The sequence below is a fragment of the Monopterus albus genome, unplaced genomic scaffold, assembly GCF_001952655.1.
Source record: "Monopterus albus unplaced genomic scaffold, M_albus_1.0 scaffold34.1, whole genome shotgun sequence".
Taxonomy (NCBI): Eukaryota; Metazoa; Chordata; class Actinopteri; order Synbranchiformes; family Synbranchidae; genus Monopterus; species Monopterus albus.
Genome location: NW_018127914.1, coordinates 4,871,929 through 4,885,873, shown reverse-complemented (window position 1 = coordinate 4,885,873; position 13,945 = coordinate 4,871,929). Strand labels below are relative to the sequence as shown.

The 13,945-nt window shown below is 40.2% G+C and overlaps 3 protein-coding genes across 6 annotated transcripts in view; 2 read left to right on the top strand and 1 right to left on the bottom strand.

The window, feature by feature from the left end:
• The first annotated feature begins 1,154 nt into the window (after positions 1–1,154).
• Positions 1,155–2,610, top strand: lsm10 (LSM10, U7 small nuclear RNA associated). Of its 4 annotated transcripts, none has more exons than XM_020597598.1 (3): positions 1,155–1,242; positions 1,543–1,594; positions 1,754–2,610. In XM_020597598.1, exons 1-3 carry the CDS (start codon positions 1,237–1,239, stop codon positions 2,200–2,202), a joined length of 507 nt encoding a protein of 168 aa, XP_020453254.1. In that variant the 5' UTR covers positions 1,155–1,236; the 3' UTR covers positions 2,203–2,610. The 4 variants fall into 4 exon arrangements, with proteins under 4 accessions (XP_020453254.1, XP_020453256.1, XP_020453255.1 ...); XM_020597599.1 differs by lacking the exon at positions 1,155–1,242 and adding an exon at positions 1,294–1,409; XM_020597600.1 differs by lacking the exon at positions 1,543–1,594 and having other exon boundaries at positions 1,754–2,607.
• A 2,496-nt stretch (positions 2,611–5,106) lies between these two features.
• eva1bb (eva-1 homolog Bb (C. elegans)) lies at positions 5,107–10,242 on the top strand. Its single transcript, XM_020597662.1, has 3 exons — positions 5,107–5,478; positions 7,965–8,114; positions 8,516–10,242. The coding sequence occupies exons 2-3, from the start codon at positions 8,048–8,050 to the stop codon at positions 8,938–8,940; spliced, it is 492 nt and encodes a 163-aa protein (XP_020453318.1). The 5' UTR covers positions 5,107–5,478; positions 7,965–8,047; the 3' UTR covers positions 8,941–10,242.
• Positions 10,243–10,312: 70 nt separating this feature from the next.
• The window catches only part of thrap3b (thyroid hormone receptor associated protein 3b), a 15,351-nt gene continuing 11,718 nt past the window's right edge, over positions 10,313–13,945 (bottom strand). Inside the window, 4 exon segments of the mRNA XM_020597663.1 lie at positions 10,313–11,148; positions 11,522–11,773; positions 12,920–13,069; positions 13,505–13,736. Coding sequence (XP_020453319.1) covers positions 11,546–11,773; positions 12,920–13,069; positions 13,505–13,736 — 610 coding nt within the window. The 3' untranslated portion in view covers positions 10,313–11,148; positions 11,522–11,545.

Genomic DNA, 13,945 nt, shown 5'->3' with positions numbered 1-13,945 from the left:
ATTCTAAGAACAAAATTAGTTCGATTGTGATGACTATATATATCAATTAGTGACAGAATACAATTTATTGTTTTCTGTCAATTTTGACAGCTGTTTGGGGGATTATTGTATGAGGCCGAACTCTGTCTACTTTGCTGTAGGCCTATACTGAAAGGCTGAATACGTTAAAGCCTACCTAATCACTGTAGCCTTACGGATGAACAAATAAAATTAAAACCTTATGAATAAATAGGATATCTTGTATGATACTGCATGATCCAAATATAGTATTATTTGATACATTTTTAAGGTTTTCATAACATTTTGGGCATGGAATCCACGCTGAATCCACCCTTCTGATGGGATCAGTTTAATCCAGATTTTCTGGATCAAAGTGATCCAAATCCTACAAAAAAGTTCTGAAAAACCCTAAATGAAGGTTTGATCCGGATCAAAACCAAGATTGGATTACATGATCTAATCCGATTATGTAATCCGTTTCTTCTTTTGAAAAACCCATTTTCAAGATTTGATCCAATCCGTTATCCAAAATCCTAGTGGATTACTTTTGAAAAACCGGGCCCAAGATATCCCGGCTTAAGCCCTTATCCTAGTTTTGTGCAATAGGCCCCTGGCCCCTGGTAGTTTACCGAAGTAAACAGTTGATGAGGTGACATATTTGGGTTTGGCTTTGTTCAGGATGAACCAATGTCCAATGACTCATACAGTATGCGCTAAATGACACATTAGGCAAAAACTATTGTATTTAAATATGCTTTAATTTATTAGCATTGGAAAATGTACTGCATAAAAGGATTATAAAGTCTAAAACATATTTGCAATGTATTTTCTGTATAATAATGTGGTTTCCATAAAGTATTAATTCATATTTTCATGTTTGTTTTTTTGTTTGACACAATATAGTTGTGATCATATTAAAAAGGTAAATTTATCGGGTGTTTATTCATTTTACAGGTTCACACATAATGTTTCCATTTACAAAATTCAGAAATGTTTTAAATATACTGTACTTGTACATAATATACGTTGTTTTCTGGCGCGATCTGCAGATGACGCTGTTGTTCTGTTGTCAGAAACTTGTGGCGCACAGTGAAACGTCATCACGTTGCTCACTCTTCTTCGGTGAAGGCGGTCTTCATGCGGGAAAACAAAGTTGTTGGTATCGTTGAATGGTCCAGTTTACCTTTACCTGCAGCGTTTTGTTGCGGTTTTCCACCTGAAAGACGAATTTAACTAATGCGGGTAAATGCTACATACAACATTTATGGGTAGCCGTATAATATGTAATCTCTAGAGGCTCTGCCGTATTTAACTGGGTCCCTGTTAAAGCTAACGGTTAAGCTTGCTAAACTTGCGTCGCAAGTGAAACTTGTTTTCCGTTTCATATACCACGAAATTTTGAGGCAAAGGTGCATTAATCCACTGACATGGCATCTACCGTGATGTCCCTTTTGAAGCTTATACTAATATTATTGATATTTTTCGCAATCAGTCAAGAAATACAGAAACTGTTAACGTTATGTTGTCTTGTGAACATTACAGGTCCAATTTATGGCATTGTTGACAGCTGAATTACTGTCAAGCTCCCAGACAAGGAAGTATAATTTAGTAAACATGTTTTTTCTTTCAAAATTTTTGACTAGTACTGCAGTTTAACAGCATCCCTCAGCTCTACGTTCTGTGTTTTGGAGTATTCCTGATTCCCTCTGGCAGTGAAGCATATAGTATCATCTAACCTTCTGCCTACCTGCAGGTGTCCCTGACGTCTGGAGATCTTCCTCAGAGTCCATGGAGTCAGGAGGAGCTGGATCCCTGCCGTCGGACACGAGGCCAGTCGAAGTCTTCAACTCCATTCGTGAGCGTACGATCGCAGAGAATAGCATGGTGGTCCTGCTGCAGGGTCTGCAGGGGGAGGTGACCACGGTGGACCTAAGGAACGAGAGCACGGCACGGGGACGCGTGGTCAACGTGGATGCATTCATGAACATACGTCTGGAGGAGGTGGTGTACAGGGACTGGCGGGGTAACGACACTCAGATGCAGGACCTGTTTATCACAGGCAGAAACGTCCGGTACGTTCACATCCCCGACCACATGGACATAACGAAGACTATCCAGAGCCAGCTGGCCAAGATCCACCGAGTCCGCAACTTTGCCAGTGAAGGAGGAGGCAGAAAGGAGTTCGCCAAGAAAACAAAATAACTTAAGGTTAAGACAAGTCCAAAATGACTTGGAAACAACAAGAAGTTTTTTCCCCCCTTCAGATCTGAGGACAAACCTCTCTCTAGATCAACTGTTTACAACCTGAGAGGGTCACAAAATTATTTATGGGGTAATAAAACATTTTAATTGCACCAAAAATATTTTTTTTCTGACTTTTTCTTATTGTGAAATAATGGAAATGTTTACCTCTTCAGACCTGTAAAATCCATAAAGGGGGGTGGGGGTTCGCTCTTTGGTTGAACTGCACACAGCCTATACACACTGTGGCCATGACCTGTGATGAGTCACAGGTTGACACTGATTCATTTTAAGGGATCAAAAGGTTGAGAATGTAGCTGGACAGATTTATCAGACTGATACCAATCACAAAATTAAAACTAAATGAAAATCAAGTGCTGTATATTGAGTGAGATTCCTTTTTTAACACAACTGTTATTTTCATTATTGATTAATCTACTGATTATTTGATGGAATTGATTTGTGGTATTGATTAATCCTTTGTCTAAGAAATATCACAAACTGTGACAATGCCTATCATAATTTCAGAGCACGTGGCTAATAATAAAGTGTTACAGTACAACTTCACTGTAGTACATATAAATGGAGCATGCTGCACTTAGGTGAGGGTGGGTGTGGTTCACACTGTCAGTGCTTTGCTCTTTAGTAACCCTGGCACCCACCACAAAGCTCATCTGTCTGAGACCAGCCCAAAGTTAATACCTGCCCATATGCAGGAAAACATTAGTCACGACCAGTGCCAAAGTGGTGAAGGGAAAAACAAGCAGGCGTGTTTCCACATCTTCCATCTCACAAACAGTCACATCAGTGCATGCATCACCCACTCCTGTGACTGGTGGTGTGGCCTCCAATTGAGGACGGGAGCAGAGCGACTGAAAGGAAGCGAGTGTTTGCTTGGAAACTGCCATCCCAGTGTTTTTCCAAATGCACAAATATGTTGGGGAATTTGAGGAATTTGCAAAGGGGTATGTTATTCCTACACAGTGTCAGGAAGTGGCCTGACACAACACAGGCAGAGGCAGCCAGTGCAGATAAACTCTGCATTGTAGATGGATAGGTGTGGTCACCAGCTGTATCATTTGAACTGAGTGAAACACTGCATTAAATTAAGAGCAATATGCACATGGGAATGTCCCTTGGCAGTTGGATCATTGTTTCGGCTGTGGCCTATGTGTTTTTTAGGCACATATTTTTCTCTTGACTACTATAAAACCAACCTTGAGTGTGTCAGAATGACAGCAGCCCACATAATGACTGCTTAGTGCTAAAAACACCACCGAGCGCCACATCAACACAAACTAATCTCTGAATAGACTCTACCGCATAAACAATTCTTTTACAATGGAAAACACAGCCAAGTTTAGTGCCGCAGAGTCCACCAGTGGTCAGAGAAGTACTCAAAAATATCAATACAACAAGTAAAAGTCCTGCATTATACTTGTTATTCACACCTTTAGCTGCTAGTTGCATTGCAGGTTTAGATTTTACATGCAAAATACTAAAGTAGCCAACATCATGCAGTAGTATTAAAAGTAGCTCCACCTGAGCCTAGTACAACATTTTGGGGTCATTCTGTATCATGAGTACTTTTAATTCTGAGACTTTTAAGTGCAGTTTGATGATAATACTATGTCATTTATGTCAACTTAAAGTTGTAATGGGGTAGTTTTACACTGTGGCTTTACTAGTTATAGGAGTATTCCACTAATAGTTAATACTGATGCAGTATTTTACAGTTGTCGCTGGAGCTAGCTTTAACTACTTTATGTTTGGTAATTTAGCACAGTGGTTCCCAGTTGAGGGGTCAGGCACCTCTAAAGGGTCACCAGATAAATCTGAGGGGTCCAGAAGATGATTAATGGAGTACCAAAGAAGAGAAAACTAATTCTATTGCACAAGCCAGTTTTTGGATGTTTTTCCTAATCTTTTGTGAAATACTCCATGAAAAGCACATGAGACGTGTAGAGAATAAATGTTCATAACAACTGACCCCTACTGAGGTCACTCCAAAGGGTCAGAGAAAAAAAGCTGAGGGGTCATGGGATGATTTATTGGAGAGGAAAGAACAGACATGGACCTAACTCTTGCCTTTTGTTGTTGTCATTATCTTTTTATAAAATACTGGATCATTTTACCTCTTTGGTCCTCGAACATTTATTCAAACTAAACTGACAGGAAACAACATTTGAAACATGATGTGATGAGCCAAAAAATGTTGGGAACTACTGTCTTAATCCAGGCGACCTTACAGTTTAGTTTATTTAGTTTTCCTTTACTTAACCAGACAACATCTCTTTCTCACTTTCTCACAAGACACCTGGCTAACAGGATAGCATTAAAACAATGTTACAACAATAAACAAGCAAAGAAACTGTTACAGGCTACAAAGGAGTATAGACAATATCCAATTAAGATACAGTAAAAGCCTGTTTACACAGTGATTATGTCTCACAACATACAAATACAGTGGATATACTGTACTGGATATACACCCACATCTATGCCACTATATAGAAAATAGATAAGTAGAAATATAAAGATGTACAAAACTGTTAAGTACAATGCAGGACTACATGTACTTAGTTCAACAGCAGCACCCACTGAGCTGCTCCACTGTTTAACTACCTGTGTCAGGGACATAGACTGTTGCTGCTGAGATTAAAAGACAAAGAGCTCAATTAAGTCACAATCCCCTGCAGCATTGCGGCTCCATGCCTGTGGCAGTCGGCTAGCCATTTCCTGTTCCACCCTCCTAGCTTCACAGTGAACAGCCCTGGCTGTGCTGTAGCTGCACAGGGCAGACATTAGCTCCCTCTGGGCAGCAGTGAGGCTCAAATCTGCAGAGGCAGATTAAATCTAGTACATTTCTATAAAACCGAGGACTCTAGTGTGGTTTACAGTTTGGGGCTTTTATTTTGGAGCTAGATGCCAGTGGCAGATGCATGAGTTTCACTTTATCTCTCAGGAAAAGGAAACGCCTCCTTCTGAACATCAGTCTGGACGGTCTCTGGCTGGTCCACCTCCCACTGAGAGATGAGAGGGATTGCTCACTCTCTAGTCCAGCAGCATTTTGTTTATTAGCTCTACTGTCACAAACCGAGAGAACAACCTTTCACTGCTTCTCTATACAAATCATGAGATCCTATCCAAGAGTGGGATAAGAGACCAGGTTCAAATTTGGATCTAAATCTTTTTTCCAGTGGCTGACAAGCTGTGCAGCTCTCATCTGGGACCAAGGTGAGTGATGTTCTCACAAGGATTTTATGTTTATTGTTTACAATTGTTCTTAAAATACATTTAATTCTCACATAAATCAAGCTTTTATTACACATTCCATGAGCTGTCAGACCTTTGGCACAAAGTCAGATTTTTTAGCTTTTTTTTTTTTAAATATATTCTCAAGGATCTTGCCAAACTAGCTGCTCTGCTGTCAGGCAGTAAACAAGGCAACAGACTAGTTTATCAGAGTTTGCAGCGTGTTCTTTACAAAGCCACAGATCACAAAAGTCTTTATATATGCTGCAACATGCCCAAAATCATCAGTTCACAGAGAAAAACCATCTGGTCTTGAGCCCATTTTATTCACTTTCTACTGTGCTTCTGAGAGACTCTAGACATTTGGTTGGTAAGTCTGATTTTCAATGGTTTCATGTTTCATCTTTTGACTTAAATAGGATTATCCAAGCAGGAAATGTGGGAGGGTAGAACGAGAGTGTGTTTTATGGGGCCAAAAACAGCTACAGCTGCAGGGCTTTTGCATGTGTGCAGTTAAGTCACAAAGTTTCTGGGCTTGTCTGGAAATGTTAGGTGTTAAATCCGTCTGCCTGAGACTGTGGCTGCACTAAATGGATATTTGGCTCCCTTTGGTATTTGTGTTGTGCGTCCGGCTCGGGAAAACTTCACCACAAAATGTCTGTCACGCAGTTCTGTGGAGTGCTGCATTAAAGTAAATGTATTGTTATTCTGTTAGTCTAAGCAGGAGTGTGTGCTTCTACAAGGACGTACAAACAGTCAACTGAACATTAGACACACTGCAAAAAAAACCCATCCTCTCTATTGATAATTTTGTTATAAATGTGTTTTTCTAAACAGGAGAAAAATATCTGCCACTGTAGTGGTATCATTTCAACCTGTTTCCAATAGGCAGGTTTCTAGAAACAGGCTGAAGCTTCATGCAGGTTGTTGCACAATTTTAAAACAAACTAAACCTTATTTTGCAAAGAACTTAAAAATAAATATTACAGAAGTAGAAATAATAGATATTTAGTGCACTTGCATGAATGTTCTTTTGTTTTAGGAAAATTACTTTAAAGGAATAGTCTGTCATTTCTGGTAAATATGTTTATTTGTACAAATAATTGTTTTTACAATTTGGTTTCAAAAAAATGAGATAACTTGTAAGTTAGTAAGCTTTAGAGGTGCTGGCAGATGGATTTTGTTTTTCGTTGACAAAGTCAATCCAGCTGTTTCCCCATTTCCAGTCTTTGTGCTAAGCTCAGCTAAATGCTTGCTAATTTAAATTTACCATACAGACATGAGAGTGGAATCAACCTTTTTTTCTCAGTCTTGGAAAGAAAGCAAATATTTCCCAAAATTTCCAAATATTTGAGCACTCAAATTGAAGACGAAAAGACTTGATAAGCAGCTGATATCTGCAGCACAGTATATTCTACAAGCTTGATAAACACTGGGTGCATGACTGGGGAGTCTTTAATTTAAATGAACATCGTTTGACCTTACATGAGCTCAACTGCAAACTACATTGTCCACTTATGTTGCTGAGGTCTGCATGAAGCAAATTAAGGGTGCAGAAGCAGTCACACTTGTTTAAATGCCAAAAAGAAGGCAGCACTCGTTAAGACCCACCAGTTCCCATGAGTCAGCCACCAAAGCGACTACCAGTGTAAAGGCTCCTCTAAAAAAAGAAAAAGGAAAAAGCCTTTGAGAGTGCACAGAGTCTGCCAAGAACTGCCAGGATAAAGATCAGGGTGGGAGAGCAACCCAAACCCCCAGTGGCAGCAGCTGGAGCAGGGCATTATTTTGTTCTCCACAGAGAGAAGCAGTAAGAGAAAAAACATTCAGCTGCCACACACATTGTTGTTGTAAAGACAGGGAATATGTGGCGGTGGGAAATATCAGTCAACATGTTTACATTAAGCCCTACTATAACTGTGGGACCTTCCGTGACAAGGCCATTTACCAAATCCCCCACTTTAGCCTTTCTCACTCTCTTAAAAGGGTCAATTCAAGGTTCTGCAGAAAGTAGTTCAACCACGGTCTGGGTATTATCCGGAGTAACTAGGAACAATGTTTCTGAAAAGATCACTTTGGCAAGCCATTAGTGACTGGTGATTTACTAACCCTTAACAAAAATAGAAAAGATACAACTTACCTAAAAAAAATTGTCCTTTTAGAAAGTTGCACCATCATTCAAAACCTGGTCAGAATTAACCAATCCAAAAATATATATTTTTTGGCTATTTAGGTGAGCTGGCCCTTAAATTCACGTTTTATTAGCTGTTTATGTACCTGAACACGTAATTCAAAGTCCAAGCAACATGTGAAATCTGTTAATTGGTTTAGATTACAGCCTTTTACCACCTTTAATTTGAGCTTCAAGATTAAAAATTGACACTATTGGACTTTATTAAAGCATATCAGATTCAGATGCTAACATCTGAAACACCAACCATGCTAACTAACTTGCGCTTTTGTTTTAACAGGATCTGCCTGTGGACGGGGTCCAGGAGTTAGGAGTGTAAAACATCCTGGAGATGGTAGATATCTGAAGCCACAGTGAACCAGAATGGAGCCTGTTAAGAGAGACATGGAGCTGCTCAGTAACAGCATGGCGACCTACGCTCATATCAAAGGTTAAACCTCAACTGTGGTCACCAACCTAGGGCTCGGGACTCCCTGAAGGGGTCACAACATGAATATATGGGGTCACAAAATCCCTACCTGTATAGGAAATGAGAAGAGCAACATTGTGAGACAGCAAAGCTTATGAACTCTGTAGTACCCAGTTCTTTAATTCTGAATGCTCTGAATAACGGAGTCCATGTTTCTTCATCTAGTGCTGGTTTATTTTAACCACAAGCAAAATTACAAACATGACCCGGTTTAATGTAGTGTTATGAAAAGCAATCAGTAGCTAGAGTTGTCAGATAAATAAAAAGTACAATATTTCCCTCTGAAATTTATTAGAAGTATAAATAAAAGTACATCACAACTGTACTTACTGAACCACTGTTGTGTTCTTCTGCCCTCACAGCCAATCCAGAGAGCTTCGCCCTCTACTTCATGATGGGTGTCTGTTTGGGTCTGCTCATGGCGCTGTGTCTCCTGGTGGGTGTTATCGCCTGCAGGACTCGTCGCCACAGCAGACCTCCCCCTTCACCTGAGAGGAAACAGCTGAAGGAGACCAGTGAGGAAGAGGAGGAGGATGAGGAGAGCATCACAGAGGAAGACGGGGAAGAGGCAGAGATCCCCAGACACACAGTAGGGCCCATGAGTGATCACAGCAGCCTGACTAATGGTACTCTGAGGAGTGTGAATGTGTTTGCTTCACATGAGGAGCTGGAGAAGGCAAGACGGCTGGAGGAGAGGGAACGGATCGTCAGGGAGATCTGGAGGAACGGGCAGCCGGACATCCTGGTCACAGGGACGGGGACGATGGGACGAGTGCATTACCACTAAGAGACTCAGACTGCAAAGGGAGCAGCACTCTGGACAGAGTATTCTCATCTCAATTTGTATGGCGACCCAAACAGATCAACAGTAAAGAGGCTCTTCATTGCGTTTACACATTAAGATGAGTGCACTCATAATGAAGCTGTATTGGAGAGATAGAATAGGAAATAATAACCTCAGGATTAGCTCAGGTTAGGCTTTGGACTACAAACTGGGGCGGCAGACGTGAGGGTTCAGCGGCAAATTCTTCTTACATTCTTTTTTTAACCAAAGAATATTTGTGAATTTGATAAAATTACTTAAACAACTAATTTACATTTTCTTTTGATCAACTAAGTTTGGCTCTGGAAAGCTTTGATGGGAATGTTTCATCATTTTTAAATGAAGAAAACGATCTCTAATAATCTAAAGAGAAAATTGTCATTAGCTGCAGCCCAGACTGGTCAGAGAGGCAGTTTCTCAGTGGGAGAATCTCGGCAGAGGAGACTTTTCCCACAGAAACCTTCCAGTTTCGTCCCAGCACTGATTGTATCTCTGACCTGTCACTTCCTGTGTTTTCCTTCCCACAACTCCAAGTGAAGATTTTCCTGCATCTCACATTTTGTCTGTTCATGTCTTTGCTTGTACAACATCTTGATTTCTTAAAAGCAGATAACTTATCTTTAAAAAAAAAAAAATTACTCTTTTTCCATTACATTTTTTCCAGATGACTGATTTGACTTGTTGGTCACAGGTTTTATATTTTTCTGATGGCACAACAATGTCACTCTTAAATTGTATATTTCCACTAACTTAGTTACTTGAACAAAAAAAGGACACTGACCATCAGCTCTATGGCACTACGGTGTTTGTGTTCACCAGCTTCCACCGTCCATGAGTTTTTACCAAGGCAGGAGAGATATAATATCAAAACAGCCCAAACACAGTGAAGAAATCTTCGTTTCTAAATAAATCTTGCTTCATCACTGGATACATGCAAAAGCAGGCCTATCGAGGAATTGGCCGGCAAGACGTCACCTTGACCGCCTCTACTGCTCCACCTCATGGCCAGTTACGGGCATTTGTGATCTTTTTACATTTTCATCAGTAACTCATGACCTGTGCACCTAAGGATCCTAAAGGACTGTACTGAATTTCAGCTCATGTTCCTCCCTTTTCATTAGCAAACACATTGCCATCAGTCATTTTCATCACTGTACAAGAGTCCTGGACTTATAAGGGTTCAAAATATATCTTTTTTGTTTGTTATTGCCCCTGGTGGGATTAATAAAGTTTTCTGATTGAGCTTTTTGAATGTGGGAAAACAAATAGGACGCAAACACACTATCGCCATTTGTTTTCATTGTGGAAAATGTACAAATCACACCCACAAAACTGCCCTGAATCAAAGAAAAATTTATTGAAAATTAAAAGACAAGTACATCAAAGCTCTTGAGAACAGTAAAAAAGTTTTCAGCTTCTGATTAAACAAAAACAACTAAACAATCCTACAGTTGTTTAGTACATGCAGTATGTAAAGTCAAAAGTGGGTCAAAGCAGCACAGTGAGATTCACACCTAGTTCACAGCTAGCTTGTGTCATCTCCTTTTGTCACACGTTCAGGTTTCTCGTCACGTTTTCTAGAACAGTGACAGAAGATGAAACTGCCGGTGTTTGTTGTGAGACAGTTACTGCAGGTTTGTGTATTTAAAATTTTTTTCCCCTCTTCCCAGCAGTCAAGATGACAATAATTTAGGTCTTATAATCCTATAAATGTATTAACCTTTTGGAATAACTACTCATTCCTTTTTTTTTTTTAAACAAAAGGTAGCCACCTACCTACATTAACATGACAGAGGCAGACGAGCTACATGTCTTTTGTTTCACGTTTCTTTGCTTCAGTCTAAAGCAAATCAGGGGAATTTGGTGCTAATTATTTTCAATTTACACTTGTTTTGAACTAAAAACACCTACAACCAACTCCAATATACTGTAGCGCGCACACACACACATAACAACGTCTTTGCTTCCTAATGAGAAAACTGGTGAAGTGGCACCATTTAGAAAAGCTCTGATAACCTAACTGACAAACATCAACCGTCCAGGGGTTTACCAATAATCAAAACAGGTCGTTGATCATTTGCGATGACAAGTCGGGAGCCAGGCTACTGATTGGTCCAATGGAGCAAGGTATGAATCAGACATTTCATGCAGTAACATCAAAGATTTATGAAACTGGGAAAAAAAAACAAAAAAAAAACATTTGTTTCCACATTGACGAACACAAGTATGGAGATGTACCTGTCACACCTTCAAACTGATCACACAACACATTACTGTTTGATTTTCTAAGGCACAAATTTTCTTACTTTGCAATGTATTCAGATTATAAATTTCTTTTAACTGTGTTGCCTCAGTATTTTTCCCCATTAAAACAGTTAAATCTGCAGAACAAGGACAAATCTTGCTCTGGGTTTACACTGACCACAGAGCTGCTTGTCCTTCTTCACTTTAACAGTGAGAAGGTTCAAACTCCAGGGGGGGGGGGGGGGGCTACAAAGAAAAAGAACCCTTCATCATCACTCTAACCATTCTGACAGACACTGACCAGTAGGTGATAGGGTGGAGCAGCTTACTGCTTTGGGGCCGTGGCGTCTCCAGGGTTCTTGGCTTCTTTGTGTTCGATCTCAATGTTGTCGTCTCCCAGTTCCCCCTCTTCTGCTCCTTGGAACATGTCGTGGGTCCACTTGGGGCTGCTGCCCCCCTTACGGTAGACGAAGCGTCCCCGGCGAGGTGGGAAGGAGCCTCGACCTCTACCGCGGTTGTCGATCCAGGTTTTCTCTCCATCACGATCATCGTGCTTGAAGGCAACAATGTTAAAGATCAAGGTGTCAATAAGAAAATCCTTTCCACAGTAGGATGATTAAGCCGGAAGCTGGTCAAGCACAGATAACAAAATCACTAATGAAGAAGGGACTCAGAGTATAACTTCATCATATGTATTGACACACTTTAAGCATTTTTACAGGTAATAAAAAAATTACTACTTTATAGTAATAATAAATAAGCATGAAGTAGTTTTACTGGTCCAGAACTAGGGCTGCAACTAACGATTATCTTTATTTTAGACTAAGCTGTCAATTAAAAATCAGAATATAGCACAAAATGTCATGTTTTAAATCCCAAGGTCAAGTTAATTTATTTTAGAAATAAAATTTTCAAATCAATAAAAGAGCTGACCAATCATCTCTGCTCTTTTTTTGTGCAAGTCACTTCTTCAGTCAAAATTATAGCCTTTATTCTGGTTAAAATTATAATAATTATTTACATTAAGTTTAATGTTAAGTTGCTGTATTGTGTTTTGTCCAGTGGTGCAAAGCCGCTTTCCTTCACAACAGCTGCAGTGCTACCATTTTCACCACAGGGTGGAGACATGAGAACTACTGCCAACACGACCACCGAAGAAAACGTCCAATAGAATGTAACGACCTCTCAGAGGCGACGTGTAGGAGGAAACACTAAACCAGGACACTGACAAGGCCAAAAAAAATTCCAGAGAAGTTGACTGACTTGATTGTGGCAGATGAACAGCCCACTTCTGTAGTATGGAGCCTTCGGAGCCACAGTAGTCAGTATTAAATGACCAAAACTGTTCCAACCTTGGCAGAAACTACGTTCATAAGAACCACCATTGATCCTATTAAGAAGCTAAGTGGTAAAATCGATAGATTCAGAAAATTTTCCGGGACTTTAAACTTGCTTCACTTTGTGTCAGCAGTTTTTTTTAAATTATCTGCTTAGTCATAAAGCAGAGATAGTAAATTGTTAAGGTAAAGAACTGTGCTGTTTTCAGACTTGTAAAGTTGTTAAAAAGCATATAATTCACATTCACAGCCTGAATGAATGCTCCCTGGATTTGTGCCCACATACTGACCTATAAGTATAGCATAACAATTAATGTTCATAAATTAAATTAATCAATTAGTAAGTAGCTGCAGAGACTCACCAGGTAATACTTTCTGCTCTTGGGAGTATACTCAGGATCCCACTCCTCCTCTGGTGGGCGCACTGGAGGATTAATATTGGCAGGGTTTCCATTGCTGCTGTTGCCTGGATAATTTCCCCTGTTCCAGCCTCTGCCTCTGACTCTGGGGAACTGAAAACAGGACAACAGGTGGATTTCAACTTGCAATCAAGACACAAGTACCTTTGTACTAAAGGATGGAAGGATATTTAATAAACCTGGTCCAAGTTAAAGTCAAACATCGACCCAGGGACGATGAGACCGACGAACAACACAAATAAAATGATGGAAATCAGGCACTAGTTTAGTGATGAGGTGAGATTCCACTGATTCGCGCTACATTACCTTAATAAAAATCAGGTAGTGCATGGAATATGTATGATAGAGTGTCATCATCATTATCATCATCATCCACATTATGCTCCTTAGTATTAGGAGGAAGGAACAGAGCAGAGAAGCGCAGTCTACTGTGATGCCATTAGGACAGAGAATTGCAAGAAGATGTCAGTACTTCAGTGAAAACCAAATGCAGCAGAAGAAATGAACGGCGTGTAGGCAGGAACTTACAAATCCACGACCTCTGCCTCTCTCTGGGTTGTAGCCTTCATAATCTCGAGGGCCTCTCTCCCCAGCCCCACTGTAGTCGCGTGGAGGATAACGTGCATGAGGGTAGCCCTCCTCCAAGTGCTCCATCCCCTCCCCCATGTACTCTTTACCTCTGAAAGGTGGAGGATAAGGGGATGGAGAAGACGAAGAGGAAGAGGAGGATGGAGAGCGATCTCGCTTCTTTTTACCCTTCCTGTGAGATAAAAAAAGTGATTTTCTATAAAATGGCTACAAGTTTTACAAGCATAAAAGTGACATCAAAAATATGGCAACACTGTTTTACAAAAAAGTGCAACATGTGGAAAGATCAAAATTTCTACCTATTCATCCTTCACAATAAAAAAAACAAAAAACAACAAAACATACACCAATCCCTTCACAGAAAGCCTGATAGCTGGCTTC